This window comes from Amphibalanus amphitrite, unplaced genomic scaffold (genome assembly GCF_019059575.1).
Source record: "Amphibalanus amphitrite isolate SeventyFive unplaced genomic scaffold, NRLGWU_Aamphi_draft 000197F_arrow, whole genome shotgun sequence".
Taxonomy (NCBI): Eukaryota; Metazoa; Arthropoda; class Thecostraca; order Balanomorpha; family Balanidae; genus Amphibalanus; species Amphibalanus amphitrite.
The window spans coordinates 794,672-815,000 of NW_024881692.1; the positions used below are offsets into that span (position 1 = coordinate 794,672).

General features: G+C 50.2%; 2 protein-coding genes across 4 annotated transcripts in view; one reads left to right on the top strand and one right to left on the bottom strand.

The window, feature by feature from the left end:
* LOC122384756 overlaps positions 1-19,327 on the top strand; it is a 57,538-nt gene extending 38,211 nt beyond the window's left edge. The window contains exons 10-13 of the mRNA XM_043372470.1: positions 1,886-2,017; positions 2,761-2,846; positions 7,435-7,628; positions 18,016-19,327. Of these exons, the coding sequence (XP_043228405.1) occupies positions 1,886-2,017; positions 2,761-2,846; positions 7,435-7,628; positions 18,016-18,834 (1,231 nt within the window). The 3' untranslated portion in view covers positions 18,835-19,327. The remainder of the gene's footprint in view (positions 1-1,885; positions 2,018-2,760; positions 2,847-7,434; positions 7,629-18,015) is intronic.
* LOC122384757 (transcription factor SPT20 homolog) overlaps positions 19,315-20,329 on the bottom strand; it is a 6,852-nt gene continuing 5,837 nt past the window's right edge. For all 3 annotated transcript variants that reach the window (XR_006257087.1, XM_043372471.1, XM_043372472.1), the window contains one exon: positions 19,315-20,329. This exon is cut by the window's right edge and continues 177 nt beyond it. Coding sequence is in view for 1 of the 3 variants with exons in the window: in XM_043372471.1 (XP_043228406.1) it covers positions 19,339-20,329 (991 nt within the window). In the remaining 2 variants the exon portion in view is untranslated.

Here is a 20,329-nt window from a genome sequence, read left to right on the forward strand (position 1 = left end):
TAAACAAAATAATGCTACGGTGATTTGGGACCTACACTCGCTATCAGAGGAGACAAGATATCGATGTCTCTATGGATATCGATACTCAGAGAAATCACGTTTATACCCGCAATAAAAACAGAAAGGGGTGAACTTTTCCTGAGCAACGTGAGCAAATGCTTTATTTCAGAGAGAAGTTGTTAAGAAATGTGCTGCCGATATGTTGCGAAGAAGAAATTGTGGCAACATAACAAATTGCTGTCATCAACAACGCGGAGCCAGCGGCGGAAAAGCTCATTTGTCAATAAGAGCCGATATTGCAGGAGAAATGTGAGCAGATACGACGCTAGCGACAGATAAGGTGACCGTGGCCTGATCGAAAGGCGCTGTGGTCGGCACTGTCCACTATTTTTGTGATAATACAACCGTTGTGTCTGTGTCCTAGGGACTAGGGTTAGCACATTTGTTGTGGTTTGGGTCAGGTAAATGTGCCGCATTTTGCTTGAGTTTTAAAGTTCCCTTGTCCCCCCGGCCTCTCTCTCTCTCTCTCTCTCTCTCTCTCTCTCTCTCTCTCTCTCTCTCTCTCTCTCTCTCTCTCTCTCTCTCTCTCTCTCTCTCTCTCTCCCTCTCTCTCTCTTTCTCTCTCTCTCTCTCTCTCTCTCTCTCTCTCTCTCTCTCTCTCTCTCTCTCTCTCTCTCTCTCTCTCTCTCTCTCTCTCTCTCTCTCTCCTCTCTCTTTCCAAGAACCCGAAATTGACGAATGGTTCCTGTTCGGTGTAATCTGTTGAGATGAACTATGCGCATATTTTTCTGGATATTACTTATCGATATTCTGGGGTACATGACTTGGCATATTCGAGCCTTCAAACTAGTGACCTTTTCGTGCCCTTCCATATACGGGGCTGGTAGATCCTGTGAAATCGGAACTAGTTTTGGGGTCAGAGGTCGGTGGGTCCCCTCCTGACACTTGGACCTTTGTTTGCTTACACTCAGCTGAGAAAATATCGAACAAAATGGCGATCAACTGCAAGTTGCTGGCACATGTAAATGGTCGTCTGTATCATTCTACTTTTATTTTAGTTAGTTACATGGTTATGGTCGTTGTCTGCGATTCTTTGTGAACGACGTCATTGATCCATTTTAAATTTAGCAATGTCTCCCGGTCGTAAGGACTATAAATCTCAGCTCAGTGCGTCGCCCACGATGCCTACGTCATGTCATGATGGGGTCAGCGCTGGGGACCAATCACATTATCGTGCAGAGAATCCCCGTCGAATTATTGCCCACCGCTCGGGCCGCATTGCTCGTTTTGTTCGAACGGGATTCTCGTCAAATAGATGACGCGACTGGAAAGGTCGTAAGTGTCGATGTCTCCATCAGCACGGGTGCTTGGCGACAAATATGGCGTGACTGTCGGCAGACGCTGACGAAAGTGACGCGACTCTCGGCATTTGAGACAAACGCGGCACGCTGACTGACTCTCGTCAGAACGCGAGTCCCGGCTTGGAGATCGGAAATGCGAACGTTACCGAGCTGGGTAGAGACATCGACAAATATTTTAGATCATTTGCCTCGCAACATTTTCATAGTATTATTCTTTTTTTTAGTGGCCTCAACTTTCGTTTTTCGCCTCGCGAGGAGGTGACCCCTACACCCGGCTCATGAAGGGAGACCGGTGGCCACTTTATTTTGTTTTTGTCAATTTTTCTTTGTTCTTTTGTGGAACGTGAAATAACAGAAACTTCGAACAGAAAGATCGCAATAAAATGATATTTTCTCCCCATTTATGTGTGCTCCTTTGACCGTGATGCTAGTGGTTGGGAACGAAACTATTTTGTTCAAAGCAATACCACTGATCCTAATAGTTGTGTTTGCCTACTGTAACGCCCCGTTTTCTCTCTCGCCAGGGCTATCGTGGGTTTTCTGTACTACGGCCTGACGGCCAGCACTATGGTGATGAAAGGCAACGTGTACCTCAACTACTGCCTCTCCGGTCTGGTGATGGTACCCGCCTCGGTGTCCATCTTCATCCTCAGAAGGTGAGAATGACGTCGAGCGGCCAGCACCACCCACCACCATCTGTCTAGTTAGCTTTATCAATGGCGTGCGGGATATCAGGCGCTGGAAACAAGAAAGCCCCATTTAGATTTAAGAGTATGAGAACTGGTTCGGTCTCGACAGATTTGATTGCTGACTGAAGCAATGTGGCGATACGTGTTCTGTGATCACCTAGCATACGTTTGAACAGGCGTTGTCATAAGCGGAGGCGTTCCGTTTGAAGGTAACAAATTACAGAGAAATGCTCATGGACGGGCGCTCCATAGTGTTTGTGTCAGCTCTCAGAATCGATTCATGCTGTCGCCAGCTTTCGCATCATCGGAAAGACTTAGTAAAGCATCTTATTGTTTGGACGGCAGCTTTTGAGACCGTCGATATCGATTTATATGTGGGAGAGTGATCACGTGGCATTGAGGACGCAGGAAAGCGATAGAGCTCTCAAACGACCCGGTAAACGGTGCCAATCAACCCACGCCGCTGCGTTTTAGGGAGGGGTTTTGATGGTCTGTGATAGTTGAACGTATAAAGTAATGACGAGACTTAGGGACTTTTATCAAGTATTATTTTTAGGAATTGCTCGTGGTTCGGACTTTAAAACTCGAACTAATGAGAAAATAGGCAGGACAGGACATTTTTATTATGCTCTCGCTAACTTCTGTATGTTGCAGTTGAAACACAACTACTTTACGTAAAAGCTACATACAATGCATGTTCTTTGTTTCAGGTTCGGGCGAAAGAAGCCCATATTCTACTTTCTGATCGGAGCGGGCATTTTCATCATTCTCTCCGTCACATGTCCGTACAAAACACGTGAGTACCGGTTCTTTCTCTGTCCACTGTCTTGTACAAAAAGTGCGACATGACACTCTGTTGCTTGCCCGTGCAAAACACCAGAGATCCAGCCGTCTGCCGCCGAGCCTAAAAACCACGCGAGCACTGCATCTTTGTAGCATGTCTGCATAACATGCGTGGAAGTGAATGTTCTCACAAAGCCTGAGTAGGTGAGAAATTAATGATAATTCTATGATGTCTCTTGGTATGCTGCCCCTTTAGCATTCACATAACTTGAGAGTATGGAAGGAGTTTCATGTAAGGTGATCTGGTTCTCTCCTTGACGAGGTAGGATGCATATTGCCATATATTTCATATCGCTTATTGCCGTTGTGGCATCATGCCGATAAGGTGCTGATGTGGCCGTCAAGGTGGGATAGATCTTCGTTCCAACACCACACACAATCAGCAAATGCACCCGCTGTCTGTCAAGACTTGAAGAACTAATGATAGATCACTACTCTTCCAAATTCCTGGGCGTCAGATTATGGCTAGTCAATATCGTGTGTAGAGGTAGAGCCCTAGGTCTTTAGTCAGGATGAGAGATAGAGAGAGAGAGAGAGAGAGAGAGAGAGAGAGAGAGAGAGAGAGAGAGAGAGAGAGAGAGAGAGAGAGAGGGAGAGAGATAGGGAGAGAGAGAGACAGAGAGAGAGAGAGAGGGAGAGGGAGAGGGAGGAGGGGGAGGAGGAGGGATGCCATCAACAACAATAAAACGGATTACCAGCTGTATAGTTGATTGTTTATATTTTTACCACAGTAACGAAGGGCTAATGACATTCTTTACCCCCTCTCTAGGATTAACCCAGCTGCAGGTCTTCGAACCGGTCGCATGTGGCGAAAGTCTGGCCATAACGTTGTGAAATATGAGCCCTCATGAGATGGTCTCATAGCTCGTGATACAGCTATTGTGGGGGTGACGGGGTCAAAACTAACGGTAACTTCGCATACGCTGCCCATTTCATGCATTGCATATATTTGGAATGGTATACGCGTCTTATGCCGTTATGATAATGTTTACTGTTTATGCCTAATATCCATTCGTTTTATTTTATTTTGTAAATCTAACTACCGGTCTGTTGCAAATATGTCATGTGTCATAGGTGTAGGAACAGGGGGGGGGACGGGGGGGGGGGCCGGTGGCCCCCCACTTTTCATAGTGGGGGGCCAGTAATGTTAACTGCCCCCCCCCCACTTTTTGCCGAACTTTTTAATGTATTTGTATGTATCACCCCGAAGAACAAACTTGACGGTTCTCTGGCCTGCCCTTCCATGAAGATTTCCATTTGTGCTTCATCGTTATTGAGTGCAATTTTCCTCCACCCAATTAAAGGTAACTTTGTCAGAAGCAATAAGTGGCAACTTAGGGGCAGCGCGCGCTGCAAAGAGAGACAGTACTGGCGCAGCAGAATGCGTAAACGGCGTAAACTAACAATTTATGCTAGGCGGCCTTGCATTAGTTGATCGGTTACTGGCATAGGCGTAGGAACAGGGGGCAGGGGGCAATGGTCCCCCACTTTCGAATGGGGGCCAGCAATGTTAACTGCCCCCCCCCCCCACACACACACACACCTTTTGCTGACTTTTCACTTCTCACGTTTCACGCTCGCTCGTAATAAAAATGTTTTTGGATGCTTCTGGAATTCGCATGGGTGCCAGCCAGTGGCGGATCCAAGGTGGGGTCACATGGGTCATGCCCCGTTGGGGCCCGGGGGCACCACAGGCCTACCAGGGGCACCACAGACCTGACAGGGGCACCACAGACCTGACAGGGGCACCACAGACCTGACAGGGGCACCACCGGCCTGTCAGGAGCACCATCGGCCTAGCAAGAGCACCACTGGTCTGCCAGGGGCACCACAGACCTGTCAGGGGCACCACAGGTCTTCCAGGGGCACCAAAGGCCCTTCCAGGGGCACCACCGGCCTCGCAGGGGCACCACCGGCCTCGCAGGGACACCTTGGGCCTGTCAAGGGCACCACGGACCTGTCAGGGCACCTCAGGCTTGTCAGGGCCCAGGGGCACTCTTTTCCTTTCAGGAGCACCACAGGCCTGTCAGGGGTACCAGAAGCCTAGCAGGGGCACCGCAGGTCTGCCAGGGACACCACAGACCTGCCAGGGGCATCACAGGCTTGCCAGGGGCACCCACTGGCCTCGCAGGGGCACCTTGGGACTGTCAGGGGCATCACGTGCCTGTCTGGGACACTTCAGGCTTGTCAGGAGCACCACAGTCCTGTCAGGGCCCAGGGGCACCAGCGGCCTAGCAGGGGCACCACGGCCTCGCAGGGGCACCACCGGCCTCGCAGGGGCACCACCGGCCTCGCAGAGGCACCATGGGCCTGTCGCTGTTACTTCAGGCTCGTGTAAGGAGCACCACAGTCCTTCCAGGGGCACCACAAACCTGTCAGTGGCACCTGCGGCCTAGCAGGGGCACCACAGGCCCGCCAGGGGCACCACAGGCCTGCCAGAGCAAAAACAAATAAATAAAAAAATAAAAATAGGGCACCACAAAAATTAAGTGGCCGAAATCAGTTGAGGTTTTAATTTTGGGTACAGGTAGGGGCACTACTTCGATTCATGACCCTCCCCTTGGAGTTTTCCTGGATCCGCTCCTGGTGCCAACGCGGCTACGGAGGCCAGGGGGACGCGTCCATGAGATTTAATTTCTGGACGGGAGTCTCCCCGAGATTTTGGTCGATTTTTTTTTCTGGTCACGTTTTTTTAAAACCAATTTGAGCATGCTTGCGAAAATAAAGTGGCCGAAATCCGAGGAGAAAATGGATTTTGGGGGTAGGTGAGGTTTTGTGTCTCTGGGAGCCTGCCCCCCCCCCCCCCCCACTTTCGAAAACGTTCCTACACCTATGTCATGTGTAACATATGTATATCGCCTTCACATAAGTTTCTCGTAACAAAACTGTTGATATGAACATCCCAAATATTTTCACGTAATTCAAAATCACCAGTGCAAAGTCTTGATTGCCACGAACTACTGAAGGTACAATGCCTCCCTCAGTATCGAGCACAGTGCCTTGCTCACTGCTCAGCGGTGTCATGCGGCACAGCCTACCACTCGCGGCAAAACCAGATCAACCGGCTGGCAACTGCATGGCTCCGTCGGCAAAGGCTGTCGGTAGACTTTAGTTGGTAACTGGCTGACGCTCCCTGACCGACGGATTAGCGTGTGCGAGCGGAATAAGACATCCTTTAGTTGATGAAAGTATGCTCGGTTTATTATGGTAACGCTTATTTATGTGCATTCTCTATATAAAAAGTAAAGCATTGGTCGTGGATCGACCGATTATGCAGCCGTTTTTCCTCTCTCTCTCTCTCGTTCTCTCACTCTCTTTCCATATCCATCTCTCTCTCTCTCTCTCCCTCTCTCTCTCTCTCTCTCTCTCTCTCTCTCTCTCTCTCTCTCTCTCTCTCTCTCTCTCTCTCTCTCTCTCTCTCTCTCTCTCTCTCTCTCTCTCTCTCTCTCTCTCTCTCTCTCTCTCTCTCTCTCTCTTTCTAAAATATCAACATCTCGCATAAGTTTTATCAGACTTCGTGCCGTCGTCTGCAGCGACGGCGCTGCTTAGCATTTGAAAGATTAACCCTGAACATTCTTCGTCACCCTTGATTAGTTCTTAGTATGTAATTATGAATGGAATTAAGAGTAGCTGCACCTTTGCCAAGGAGAATGTCTCCGTCTCCATCACCCTTTCTGTCATCCTGCCGTCTGCGCTGGAGCTGTATGGGTAGGATTTGTGCGGATCATTGATGGCCTTGGTCGGCGCCAAATCTTCTGGCTAAGAAGTGACTGGTTACCGCTGGATGACTGAGGATAGATGACACTGAACGCGTCCCTGCAAGGACGGGACTGGTGTCGTCCTCCCGCCATGCTAATTTCCTGTTCTTTGAGCATTTTTTGGTCGGAATTTGGAAATGCACTCAGTTACCTGATCGCGGGTCCGCAAACTCCGTATGGGTCAGAAATTGTCCTTTCTAAGTGAGGGAAATAGTTGTCAATGCCCTTACGCCGCCACTCTGCCAGTATTACTGTCTTGTGGTGTGGTTTGTCACGAGTCTCCACACATCCTGCTCGCCCGGTCTAGTCAGACGCGTCTTCACCTAACAGATCAGAGAATCCCGCTGTCGCCGGAGCGAATTTTTCAGTCTTAACCCTCGCCATGGGTGGCAGCACACTGCAGGCTTGTTATCAAGATGTACACAATGGGGATAGGCATATCCGCGGTAATCCTCTGGCTGCAAGCTCGCGTGGCGTATATCTCACCACATATGACGTTGTCAAACCACTTATGACGTCATCTGGTGGCTGGAATTTTACTGCCTATAATCTGCTGACGAAGCTGGTGGGCGAGCATAAATTTAAGCTACATGTTGGTTTTTCTGTGACCTATGTTGTGTGTCTTACTTCAGAGCCTCTCTGACCTTCAGCGAGCCTCGAGTTACAGGATGGCTTCCCGGAACCGAATTGCGAATTCCTCGAACTCCTGCAGTACAGTGAACTTGCTGAACAACTGACCCCGTCACCCCTGACCTGACCTGACCTGACTCTCTCCACCTACAGCGGATGGGGTGGACATGTACCCCGTGTATCTGGCTATCAAGCTGATGGCCAAGTACTGTGTCGTCTCCTGTCTCATCTCGATCCGTCTTCTCATCATCGAGTTGTTCCCGACGCCGGTCAGAGGCACCCTCATCGGTCTGACAGCCCTCATCGGTCTTCTCGGCTCGGCCCTCGGCTACTACTTCTTAGAGCTGGTGAGTCACCAGGCTAGGCAAATGTTCGTCGAGTAGATGAACAGTTCTTGCAGCTGGTAAGCCTGTAGCACAGCTGTTGAGTCCGTGGCTCGACAGTCGATAGCTAGGTATTTGTATTTAGTCAGTCAGGGTTAGATTTACATATCTCGCTCGATTTGTTTGCATTAGTTTTGTTTTAATAGGGGCTTGGTACTTTGCAAGTGCGCGAAAGGTTACGAACAAATGACAGTATTCTATGCTCTTGCTGTACTTGTTATGCATTCACTTATTGACATGTTTTTATCCTATTATTTCCTACACATATTGACCTTTTCTTCACTTTATTCTGAAAAGCTTTTCCATTTTACGCTATGGATTATCATAATGTATTCCACCAGCAATTTAATGCCGCGTTCTAGATGAGCTTATACTAAGACGGCAGCCGGCCTGCCGCCACGGAAAGCGCGTTTTATACCCGCACCACCAAAAGCCCAGCTCCTTCCACAACTCGCTCCGTTCCTGTCTCGCGGACTTTACCAGCTGGCGCTCTCGGGAGCTCGTGTCTACTCCGGAGAAGAGGACCTCTAAATTGGCGTCGGGCGCGTATGGCTGGTTGGAGCGTCAGTCTCCACTCTCGGCTCTGATAGAGGCCGGAGTTTGGGGCGGCGACGGATCGGCGAGGGAATTCACATCGATTTCCGGCCAATATCTGGCCGACGACGTCCGATGAGGGGGGGGTGACAGAGTGAGGGCTGGGGGGGGGGGGCAGAGCGCAGACGGCGAGCTGACAAGAGGTTAGAGCATGAACCGGAAACCAGCCTGAAATTGGAGGGGGAGCTCGTCAGGAAACTTGTGCTTACTTGTTAGTTTGTTCGTTAAAATTAGTGAAATCACGGCTAAATTGGTGAGCAACAATTGACCTTAAAGTACACAAAGTGGGATTATCACTTAAAACCTGTACATTTTGTGTGTAGGCTTACACATTACTTCGAGGGTTTTTGAAAGTCAAGGAGCCGCTTTCTTGCCGTCGCTGTGTCAAAGTCATAGCTTAGTTTTATAGGTACTCGAATTAAGCATCGATATTGCCGAAAGTTATTATATAAATCTCACTTCAATAGGCAGGGAAACCCACTTGTGGCTCACTGTTTTCGACAAAACCCTTCTCCTGCAGAGGATGTGGCGGAGGTGACGAAGAAAGCTGCAATTTAACATTCGGCGGTCGGCTCCTAATCCACCATAATCTGCTTGTTGACGAGATTCACGGCTTGTGATTGGCTGAGGCGCGGCTCGAGAATTCCGGAAACCGGGATTATGTGGCAGCGATGGAGACGCCTATGTCCGGGATTTAGTTGACATTTTTTTTTTTTTTTTTTTATAAATTTAGCTCGAATGTTTGAATGGACGGATTGACAGAGCCGGAGCCCACGCTAAGCAGAGCTTGTTGCGTAGACTCCGACCCCTACCGTCCGATCGCGCAATTCCGGGTAACGGGAGAATTTAGATGCCAAAGTTTAACGTGCCCTTCAAAGCCGGACACGGCCTGTCCCACTCAACTGACTTCAACTGGCTGCGGCTGCTCCCACCAACCGCAGACCATCCCCGTCAGGAGTCTCAAATATCGAGCGCCGGAGCGTCTCGAACCCGGGCTCTCACTACCGGGAGTCCAATGCTCTACCAACTGAGCTACGGGACAGGCAAATTGAGATGATATATGACCATATAATATTGGCAGATGTCAGAGGGTGAAAATTATACTTGTGCCTGTGAGCATTGGTTTGGTAATTCAAATCGAAAGCTTTTATTGTCCTATTAACCCTCGCCGGCACAGGTGGGGGGGGGGGGGGTTGATGCAACCCCCCCTAAGGTTTTTCGCGAATAACTCGCGTAAAAAGCGGCCGATCGCGACGAAACTTTCAGTACCCTCGCATTGATCAATTTTACACTTACCCTGAAAATTTCATGACCCTGACCCTAATGACCTTTGACCTGTGACCTCTTTACTGTGACCATGTTTGGCCGAAATCGCGGTTCGGCGCATGTCGGCTCGCATTAGCCGCGCGTTTGCAAGCTTTTCGTGGTTTCAAACGTTCAAACATGTGAGTTGATGTTGCTTCCATGCATTAGGGTGGGTGTCAAGGTCACCTGAAGGTCAGGTCAGGTCATTGACCTTTGGTGACCTCGGGTGACCTCGGTTCACTTTTTCGAGTTTTACATGTTTCTAGGCTAGTTTTTGGAGCTGAATTCGAATTTAGCAACCATTTGAACATTTACGAAGTACCTAGTTTTGGTGCCTTCGTAACATGTTACGAAGCTGTCCGAGACGGTTGACACGTATTACGAATACCCGTCACAACCCCTACCGGTTGACCTGACCTGACCTGACCCGACCTGGCCTAAATGCTTAAAGACATCATCTCTGATCAAAACTAACACGATATTCGTGATCAGCACCCCGGAAAACCACATAGCAGCCACACTTTACGACTTTCTAACAGGTCCCGATTTTCCCGGTTTTCGGGTCATTGACCTGACCTGGAAGGTCACCCGATGACCTAGGACCTTAAAATTGGGTATCATCGGCTTCCTCTCGTGACGGGCAACACGCTCGTTTTTTCCGCGAAGCTCTAGCTCGATCAGGGGCCAAACGCGAGGGGGGGTCATACCAACCCCCCTTGTGCCGTCGAAGGACTCAAAATGGCCTATGCCGGCGAGGGTTAACACTGGATGTTCGCGCCGATTGTTTTACTAATGGCCAACATTGATGGACCACCACAATTAGCGTTTGAATTGGGACGGCCTCTGCACAGGGCATGCGTAGTCTTTGTCCTTTATCTGCGTGAATGCTGATGAATGAGTTCAGCCATGCGGTGTGCCGCGGAAATGGAACGTATCGATGGAAAACCAAGACTCGTCAGTCGCCATTTATTACCTAGCTGGCTGACTAATTGGCTCAATTAGCTCCCGTGATGCCGTTTTCAACCTAAAAGCTACGATGCGAGTCATCGACGAGAATCGAAGCTGCTCCCACTTAATTTAAACGGACCCATTTAATACGCGTAAGGAAACATTAAACTGTGGTCTGTGTGATTAAAGATAAGCGGAATTTGGAAGTCTGAATGCTTTATTGACTAATGGTACAGTTACCGAATAAATACGCACGGAATGTAAATAAACAAGAGAGCGTTGCACTTTCGATAAAAATAGAATATTTACGCAACTTCGTGAACGCAGCGACACATTGCTCAAATCATGAATAATGTTCCCATTACTTGTAGTGGCGTAAAACTTGAACAAAATAAAACGTGCAATAAACCTGTCGCTGTGAAAACCTTTGTCGCTGCCGAATTCCAATATCCCCTTCCCCTTCCCAGTCAAAAGTTCTTCGCATTCCTGTCACATCTCGCGCGCGCGATCGACCCCGGCTCCAGCTCTGCCTCATAGCGGGCCGGTCGGTCACCACCCGAGGCCAGTGCGAGTCCTTTTGATGTTGCCGCCACACTGCCACAATGGCTGGCAGTCGGAGTGGGCGCGTGTTTTCGTCTTCAGACGGAAGGAGGCAGCGGATCTCTCTGTAGAGAGACAAACAATGCCAGATGCGCGGAAGGAACGCTAGAAATGTCGCCGGCGGATCCAGCCAGACAGAAATGCTGGAATAAATTGCATTTATATTATCTTATAATGACGGCTCTTGAGGTTTGAACGTCTCGATAGACAAAAGCTAGGAATTCCTTCATATTATTTTTCATGGGCATGTCTACGTGTTTGGTAAAAGTATATTTCTCCAATAATAAGTTATTTTACTTCTAAATCATGTAGGAACCATTAATTGTCCACACTTTGCAACACACCTACGTAAATGCCTTCAGGTATCTTTCAACGTGTTTGGGATGGGTCTCATGCTGTATTCTAAAAACGTGATTACTGTAAGGCCGGATTACCTACCTACTCATTATCGGGAAATGGCCCATAAGCGGGCCCAAATATGCATGTCTGACGTTAGAAGCCTCTGAAAGGTTCTCGGTGTGCCAAGTTATGCGCCGGATACAGCTGAATTAGCTGATGTAGTCGCTCACGATTGTTGATCCAGCAGTTAGGCCTTATCGATTAACGTTGATCGATATCTCATTCGCAGCTCAGCTTTCTAAAAGGCGACTCGCTGTGGCCTCTTCACCCTTCCTAACACCGGGAAACATTTTCTCCGCCATTCCACTGACAGTGACAAGCAGGGGCGGCGCCACCGATTTTGGATAGGGGGGGACACGGACTTGATATGGTGAAGCCAATAATGACGTTCAGCCACCATAGTAAAAGGATACTAATGGGGATGAGTAAAAACATGTCTTCGCAGTCTTGCAGGATACCTATTTGCTGTCAGTGCTAGATAATAGTACCTATTTCTTTGCAACTAAGAACATAGCATGTTGGTTTTGGTGCATTTTTCATTTTTAAATAAGCTCGTACGACATCCTACAATAACTTCAAATACCGTTGATAAAAAAAAACGAATAGATACATGTCTAGACAGATTGTATTTCACCATCACTTCCAGCAATATCACTACCAATATCACGATATCAGTGCACCGTGATGCGTGGGGCCGCTACACTCATTTCAGTGGAGTCCGCGCTTTCCATAACCGAACACCCTTTGTCGGGACGAGTTGAGGCTGGCGAATATGTCCGCCACGCGGCTGGGATCTGTCCTGTCCAGCCGTTGACGGTGAACATGGCACACCGCTGCTGCATTCACCCTCCTTTGCGTCATCGTCGATCGGAGCCACGTTTTGAGCCTTCTCAGTGCACTGAAGCTCCGTTCAGCAGTGGCAGAGCTGGCTGGGAGGGTCATCAACAGTCGCACCAGTTTCACAACTTCCGGAAACATCTCCCGAGCGTTTCGATCCATGCTGCGTAGGATGGATGCAGCTTCAGCGAGATGAGAGGGCCTCTGACGTCTGAACACTACTGCAAGCTGCGCCGCCAGATCATCGGCACTGAAGTCCCCTTTCCAGGGAGATCCGCTGAGTCGACCGTCGATGCTTGTCCTGCTGAAGTCGCACAGAAGCATACTTTCCATCTTTTCATGGTCACGCAGCCCAGGCTGGTCGAAACGCTCATCTAGCTGTACGGCCGTGTAGTCCAGGATGGCGAAGTACTCCCTTCTGAGGTACTCGCCAACTGATCCTGGGTGCTGCGCAGCGGCATCTCCCGTCAGTCGAGCAGGCGGCTTCCTTCGTCTGGGCAGCGCCACAGGCTCCAGTGCGGCTCCACTCGTCTCCACCATCTTCAAAAACTCTTCAATCTTTTCGTCAGCTGTTTCTCGAAGGCTGGCTACTGCTTCTTTCGTCAGCTTCACACATTGAAGCATGTCAGATACTGTGCACGTAGCACTTTGGAGACGTCGATTCAGCCGATCCAGAGGAGCCAGAATGGTGCGCGCCATCTGTAGAGACACCAGAGTCATACCCCGCAGCAGCTGCGAGTGAAGTCCACTCGCTCGGCCAGCCACGTGACTCCCTTCAGATGCCAGCTCATCTAGAGCCTGCAAGACTTCCTCATACCGTGACAGTACAGCGTCAACAGCTGACAGTCTCACTGTCCATCGAGTTGGGCAGAGGGGCCTGAGTTTCCGAGCACTGATGTTTGGTGCTCCTTCGTCTCCTGCGCAGACGTCTCCAAATTTTGCGCGAAACTTGCTAGACTCGCCGAAGAGTTTGCCAACCTCGTTCACTACGTGGAGAGCGTTGCGTACCGCTTCAGAAGTATCGCAGCTCTCTTTTGCAACCAGGTTTGCACAATGCGCTCCGCAGTGTACGAATAACGCCGCGGGCTGTTTCTGGCGCAGGATTGCCTGAGCTCCGTTGAACATTCCGGCCATGTTCGCTGCGCCGTCAAATGCCATTCCTCTCAGGTGACTGAGAGGAAGACCCAAACGACAAAGCGCATCTTCAATCATAGCCGCCAAGTCAGCACCAGTCGTGGACCTGGGTTTGTAGAACCCAAGAAACTCTTCATGAACATTAAGTTCGTCGTCCACAAAACGTAGACTGATGGACTCCTGTTCTGTACCGCTAACATCTTGAGTCCCATCTACGACAACAGAGAAGAATTTCAAATCTTCATCAGGATTTTCCCCAGTGGGACTCCCGACCACTTCGGCCGTTATCTCCCTTATCACTTCGTGACTCAGAAGCTCAAGGATTTCGTTCTGCACATCATGACTCGTGAACGATTCCTTTCGCTTGAGCCAACGCTGCAGTTCAGGGCTGTCTGCGGCTCTCAACTCAAGAAGTTGGACGAAGTTGCCGGAGTCCTCCGTATGTCCTCGCAGAGCCAGACCTTGCCTGGCCAAAAATCTGACGGTTGTCACAATCTTCAGCAGGCTTGCCCGTGCTGTCTCTTGTTCTCTCTTCTCGGCCGATGAGACTGCCTGGGAGATGGCTGGCTCAGACTTAAGTGACAAAGCATGTTTGTGCATCTCGGAGCGAGCGTGCCCAGCCATCCTTTCTTTAGCTTTTTTTCAGTTACAGAAACCAGCGGAAGAGAACGCAGGCTCTTGATGGCGGAAATGCAGGGCTTGACCAAGCTCGCATGCTTTGGCGCAGTCAAAGCAAAGCACTTTTTCTCGAATTGGACAGAAGTGGAGCCATGGATACTCTTTGTACCATGCAGCTTGAAACTTGAGGGTTTTGGGGCCAACTTTTTGTGTTGGTATGATTGCTGGACTCGGCTGGTTTGGAGACGTCAGCTTCGAAACTTCCCATGGTTCCTTTTGTGCGTCATCCATCGAGTTGTTTTTTGGAGTGTCTGCACAAGAAATCGAAATTATTAGTAAACTTAAATGAAACTTACATGACATGTACACGCGCAGACAGAATTGCGATAATATTCTAGAAGAATCGCTCTCACGGCACAGATTTTGGCAGGTCTACGGGGTCGGAGTTGGTTGGAATCGACAGTTTTGGTCAGAGTCGGGGTTGGAGCCACCAAAATTTGGCCGACTGCGACTCAGGAGCCAGAGTCGGCTTTTGTCGTGGCTTCGTCATTCATTACGAGAAAAAAAATAAAGAGATGTCTCGTATATTGCTCAGAAACTCTTCAACATACGTCACTGAAAATGAATGACCTTTTGTCAGGCTTAATTCGTAACTACTGGAGAACGTGGGCTCTAAATTTCATAATCTTGATATTTTTGCAACATTGGCTCGAAATTCCTTCTAACAAGACGGCAAGCTGGTGGAGAAGTCGTGAGATACCTATCTCAATTAATGGTTGTAACGGTTATAAAGACAAATGAAACGTGTTTGGCGATGCAAATTAAAAGGAGGCACAATTGATTTAGAGGAATAAATATGTTACTTTTAAATGCAACCGTCAGATACGAGCTTTACCTGACGTAAGAAAACTTTATGGGAGACGAGACTGGGGAATATTGGACCATTATTCCTATGCCTGCTTTGTTTTTTTTTTTTACATTTTTTAACAGGTCAGCAATGGAGTGAAGCTGGCCACATCCAGGAGACGTAGGACAAATGTCAGGGAAGCGACTAGCAAGGCGACGTGATGGAAAGTCGATAGGTAGGAGCTTTAAAATCTAGTGACCGTTCACCGTACGTCATGAGTTTAAACGATTTTAATAATGCGTACCTACGAAAAAATCACTTATTGTGCGTTATACGAGTAGGTGCCTATAACTTACCTGTAGTCAGCCGGTTCCTTTTCACTGCCGGCTGCTGTTCCGGCTCCGTGTCATGTGCGGCCACGCTGCTCGGTCCAGCCGCAGACGGTACGGAGAGGATAGGTGGATCGTCGGAGTCGGCAGGGCGATCGGGATGGCCGGGCTCCGGATCACACTGGAACACGGTGCGCAATGAGGAGATAGGAAATGATCTTACAAACCAGTCGGTCGCGCGCTGGGCGTAGACTTGAGTGCATGCATGCATAGGTGTATCACTGCCAGCATATGTACGGCAAAGCTGGCTGCGGTATACCTGTTCCAAATCAAATCGGCCGGGCATAACCAATCAGGTGCTGGTATAAATTACACATACCTATGTATGGTTGCCGGAAACTGTCATTTCTGATATCATAATTCCGAAGCCCCAACTGCAAAGCCCATATTAAAATGTAACAAGCCGAACAACAAAAACTCTCCAGCTTGTGCGCCGCTTACCTTTCTTTTGAAAAAGTTTCTGATATCCATCACTGGCAGTTCGCACACTGTAGTAATTCAACCAGCGGCGCTCACAGCTCTCTGACAAGCGCTCCAGTTACCACCCAGTTCCGATGCTTCCGGCGCGTGCACGTGCGAGCCGCGCGCTTCATTCTTGCCGTTCATCTTTCATCGCACTCCTATTATGGAGATACCCAAAGAAAACGTCCAGAATGCGACGAATAACTGCAAAGCGCTTATTGACTACTATTGAACGGGCCTCATCGATAGGGGGGTACTGTACCCCGCTAACTTTGGATAGCGGGGGACCGGTCCCCCCCGTCCCCCCCGGTGGCGCCGCCCATGGTGACAAGCTTCACAGAATGACCGCGGCTGATCGTCAGCGAAACAAGCGGTCGCTAATTAGTCTCTATGGCCTGTTAATCATCAGTTTAAACGCTGTTTATTCACTCGCGGGCCACCACGCATCAGCTAGTCAGCATCGCTTCTGCCCGCCTGAGAAATAGAGACTTCATTTGGGATTAGCCTCGCCGCCATAAGCAATTGGATTTATTTTGTGTTGAGCGACACCCTTTGATCAGGCCTAAGCGGATCATGTGGAACTGTGGGGAATGATCAATGAGAGAAATGCAGAACTGTGAAGGCAATAAAGACTGGCTGGGGGATGATGTGGTTGGCTCAGATAGAGGTAAAGCTGCGAGGGCCCAAACTGCTGAGTGCTTGACCCTGACCCTACCAATGATAAAGATATCGAAAATATTTGTCCGTCTCCTAATCCGACACTGTTTCACTCTCAGGGGCTCACTCTGTAATTCCCGTATGGCGTGAAATTGTGTCCGGTGGTGGTCGGAAGCCGAGAAACGGCCCACCCTTCTCCATCGGCGGCACAATCCCGCAGAAAATCGCTTCCGACAGCTGTAGTGGGATCTTTTAATGAGCTGTTCAGGACGATAAATTTTGTTTTAATGTCTCTGGCCGGGATGGCAGTGTCATCTGGCCAGCGGTGGTCGCGTTCAGTGACAAACTTTGACCCCTGAGGTCGGTTAACTTGTCTCGGTTGGTGTCCTAGTTCCAACCAGCGGGCCGAGTTACTCGGGTTGAGCCGAAACGACGCGGTTCTTCCCTGCAATCTCAAACGAGCACAAACTTTATTGAGCCCTACAAAATTCCCCATTCGACTCCGATCTCAAGGCCAGAGAAAATGAAGATTTGACTGTCTAGACGGCTGACGTTCATCAGACATCATTTGATTATCCGACTTCCAAACAGAGATAAAGTAGCGACTGACACAGCTACTATAGTCATTTATAACAGCTGTTGCGCATGCCGTAAATTTAGGCCGACGCAACATGTTGGATCGCAGATGGGCGGTCTCCCCAGACGATATGTCGGATCAAGCTGAAACCAGATCGACGTGGCTTGGATTGAGTGGCACTAAAGCCTCATAGTCTTAGACGCCTAATGATGGTCAAAGTGACCTTGATCGAGCGACCTTGACCGGATGAGCGGGGCCCCGGGGATGTGAGCAATGAGCATTGGCGCTCGCGACGGGACTGGAATTAAATTATCAAAAATAATGGAAACTTGGGCGTCTTGCGACCGTTTATAAATAAAAATGTTATTAGCTAGGTCTGAGACTACGGGATATCGTAGAATGAGTGTTGGCAAATTTTGCCTCATGCATGCATAAGCATACGACTTCTCGATAATCACATAATCGCCGGGTTACATTGCACAGGAGAACAATCCCTTCTTAGTGGCGGTCTAGTCAGCGGCATCTGCTTCGTTCAAGAGGCCACTACTCTCGGAAGTCAGGAGAGGAAGGGGGAGAGGGGGGCCGGCCGTCAGCACGGCGGGATGTCAGACCAGCAGCCTTCCACATCGCTATTGATCCGCGAGCGTGGCGGCTTCGCACTAACCCGAGCCCTGCCCACGGGAGTGTCTTTCGAACCGCGCCTCGATTTACGGCGCACATAACGTAAAAATGGCGGCTCGAAGTGCCGCTGTGTTCGATTAATTATCGCATATTTTGTACGAAGGGTGCGATGCGTTTTATTCCCGGACTTTCTAAAGCTAGGATGACAGCTTCAGTAAGCCTCGCCAATGTGAGCACTGAGCCCCGATCAGACATGCTTATTCGCCTATATCATATGTCTCCTGTCTCATGCAGGTCCCGTGCCGACAATGTGTTCTCCACACGCAATTCCCTATATAATGTTTTTTCTCTCTCCCGTTTCAGGTCACCTTCAGCAAGTGGGTGGGCGTGGTGGTAGGCGCCCTGACGATTCTGGCCGCCATCCTCTCTCGGATGCTCCCGGAGACTTCGCACCGCCCTCTGCCTGACACCATCAACGACATGATGGCCGCCTGCCGCGAGATGTTCCTCAACCTGCTAGTGGCCATGCCGAACGTCCCTCGCCCGGAGCCGCCACCGCCCGTCACCCAGCCAAGACCGAAACGCAACATGTCGGCGCTGTCCGCCTTCTCAGCAGTGCTCAGTTGGAAGTCCCGCTCCAAGTCGGGCGGAGGTAGCAGCAGCGAGGGGCCCGTTAGGTCCATGTCAGATGAGGACTTCAAGCGGGCGCCTCACCCGCCGCTGAGCTCTATGACCTCCTCTCCGCTGCCTCGCGCTGATGGTGAGGTGGCTGAACGGCCGGCACCAGCGCTGCGCTCGCTCGTACAGAGAGTGAAAGAGTCTCAACCGCACCGTCCGTCCCTGAGGGAGCGCATGTCGCGCGCGCTCTCCCAGAAGAGACCAGAGAGCGGTAAGCTGAATGTGGAAGCCAGGATGGTGCGTCGTACCTCGTCGACGCCCTCGCTAGCGTCTGCAGCGCGTCGCTGCGGCATCGACAACCCGCAGTTCGAGCAGGAGCCACCAACCGTGTCGTTTGATCTGGTCAGGGCAGACTCTCAGGGTCTGTCGTCGAATGGCCTCGAGGACCCGAGGTCGAGTGAGCGCGATGCGGCGCAGAGTGACGTGGAACAGGGACACGTTGAGCAGTCGGATCCAGAGGCGTCTGAGTCTCCCGGCAAAACACAGGCCACCACTCATTTCTAGCGAGTGTTCGCCGGTGGCTCACGATCGGTGAGCTCGTATAGACTCGCATTTTGAGGTGATGCGAATGAGCCGCTTTTAGTGAGGCCGTGCGCGTCTAGCAGACAGCCAGTCCAATAATGTAGTGAGTGATATGTGGTCCAACTCATCCGAGGGTAGCCTTTCAGATCTTCCATGATAGTTCGCCATGTCGATAAGCGCAAGGTCGGCGCTATTTTAGAGATGTTATTGTATTCGTTTAAACGGAGACTGTGTGTGTACTGTGTACTCGAGATGTGTGATTGATGAGTGGAATGTGGGTTTAAGATACAAATGTGAGAGCGATGCCGCCAAATCACCAGGGTGATGCGGCGAGATAGATGCCGTATATAAAACAGCTATCTAGTGAGTGCCAAGGGATTCCATTGTTGTTGACATTACATCCATCCAGCAGCTGTTCGTATGCACATAGTCGTAAGAGATAGACAATAATAAACAGAGATCGAGATCGAGCTGATACGTTTATTTTCAGTAGCACGCCACTAAGTGGTCTTTGAGAGCCGATTCATCAGCGAGCGCAGTATCACATTTATTGCACTTGATATTATGACTAGCACTGGCAGAGTGTACCTTCAGGTGCCTGGTCAGGTTGTTCTTATATAAGAACTTCTTCCCGCACTGTTCACACGAAAACGACTTGTCTCCCCCGTGACTTTTCATATGAAGCTGTAAAGAGCTCCGATACGAATAACTCTTTGGACATTCACTACATTTGAACATTTTCGTCGCTTGATGCACCTTCGCGACATGCTGATTATAGTTCGAGGCGGTAGAAAACTGTTTACCGCACGTTTCACACACATGGGACTTCACTTTGGCATGTGTCCTCTGGTGCCTCGCCATATCACTGGGTTTCACAAAACCCTTATCACAAACGGGGCAGCGGAGAGGATAGTTGCTCAGATGCACCATCTGGTGTCTCTTTAGGGCCGCTCGACCCTTCACCTTCACATCACATTGATCACACTGGAGTACCTCCACCTCTCCACACAGTCTTCTATGAGCCAGTAGATTCCGACGCTGACGAAACTCCTTCCCACAGCCGGCACAGCGCAGGCGCGCCACATTTGTCGCGGCTTTACACACATGCGCTAATAACGCCGCACGGCTCTCCAGCGCGCAGCGGCAGCCTGGACAACGCAGCCGCGCCGGCGCTGGAGATGACACTCGTCTACCCCCAGAGTGACCGGCCGCGTGGCGTTTCAGCGTACTGCGGTAGCGGAATCCACGACCGCACCGCCCGCACTGCCAGGGTAGTGCCGGGGGTGAGGTCTGCGTGGCCCGCTCCTGGCCCGCGGGGGGACATGTGCCTGTGGCAATCTCTCGGCTGGCTGTCGGAGCTAGCGTCTCCGTCACTGCGTCCCTAGTCGCCGCTCGCCGTGCGGAATCGCGATTAGATTCCACCGTCCCTCCATCACTAGAACGAAGCTCCGTCGTCCGTTGTGGACCCTTCCGGGCG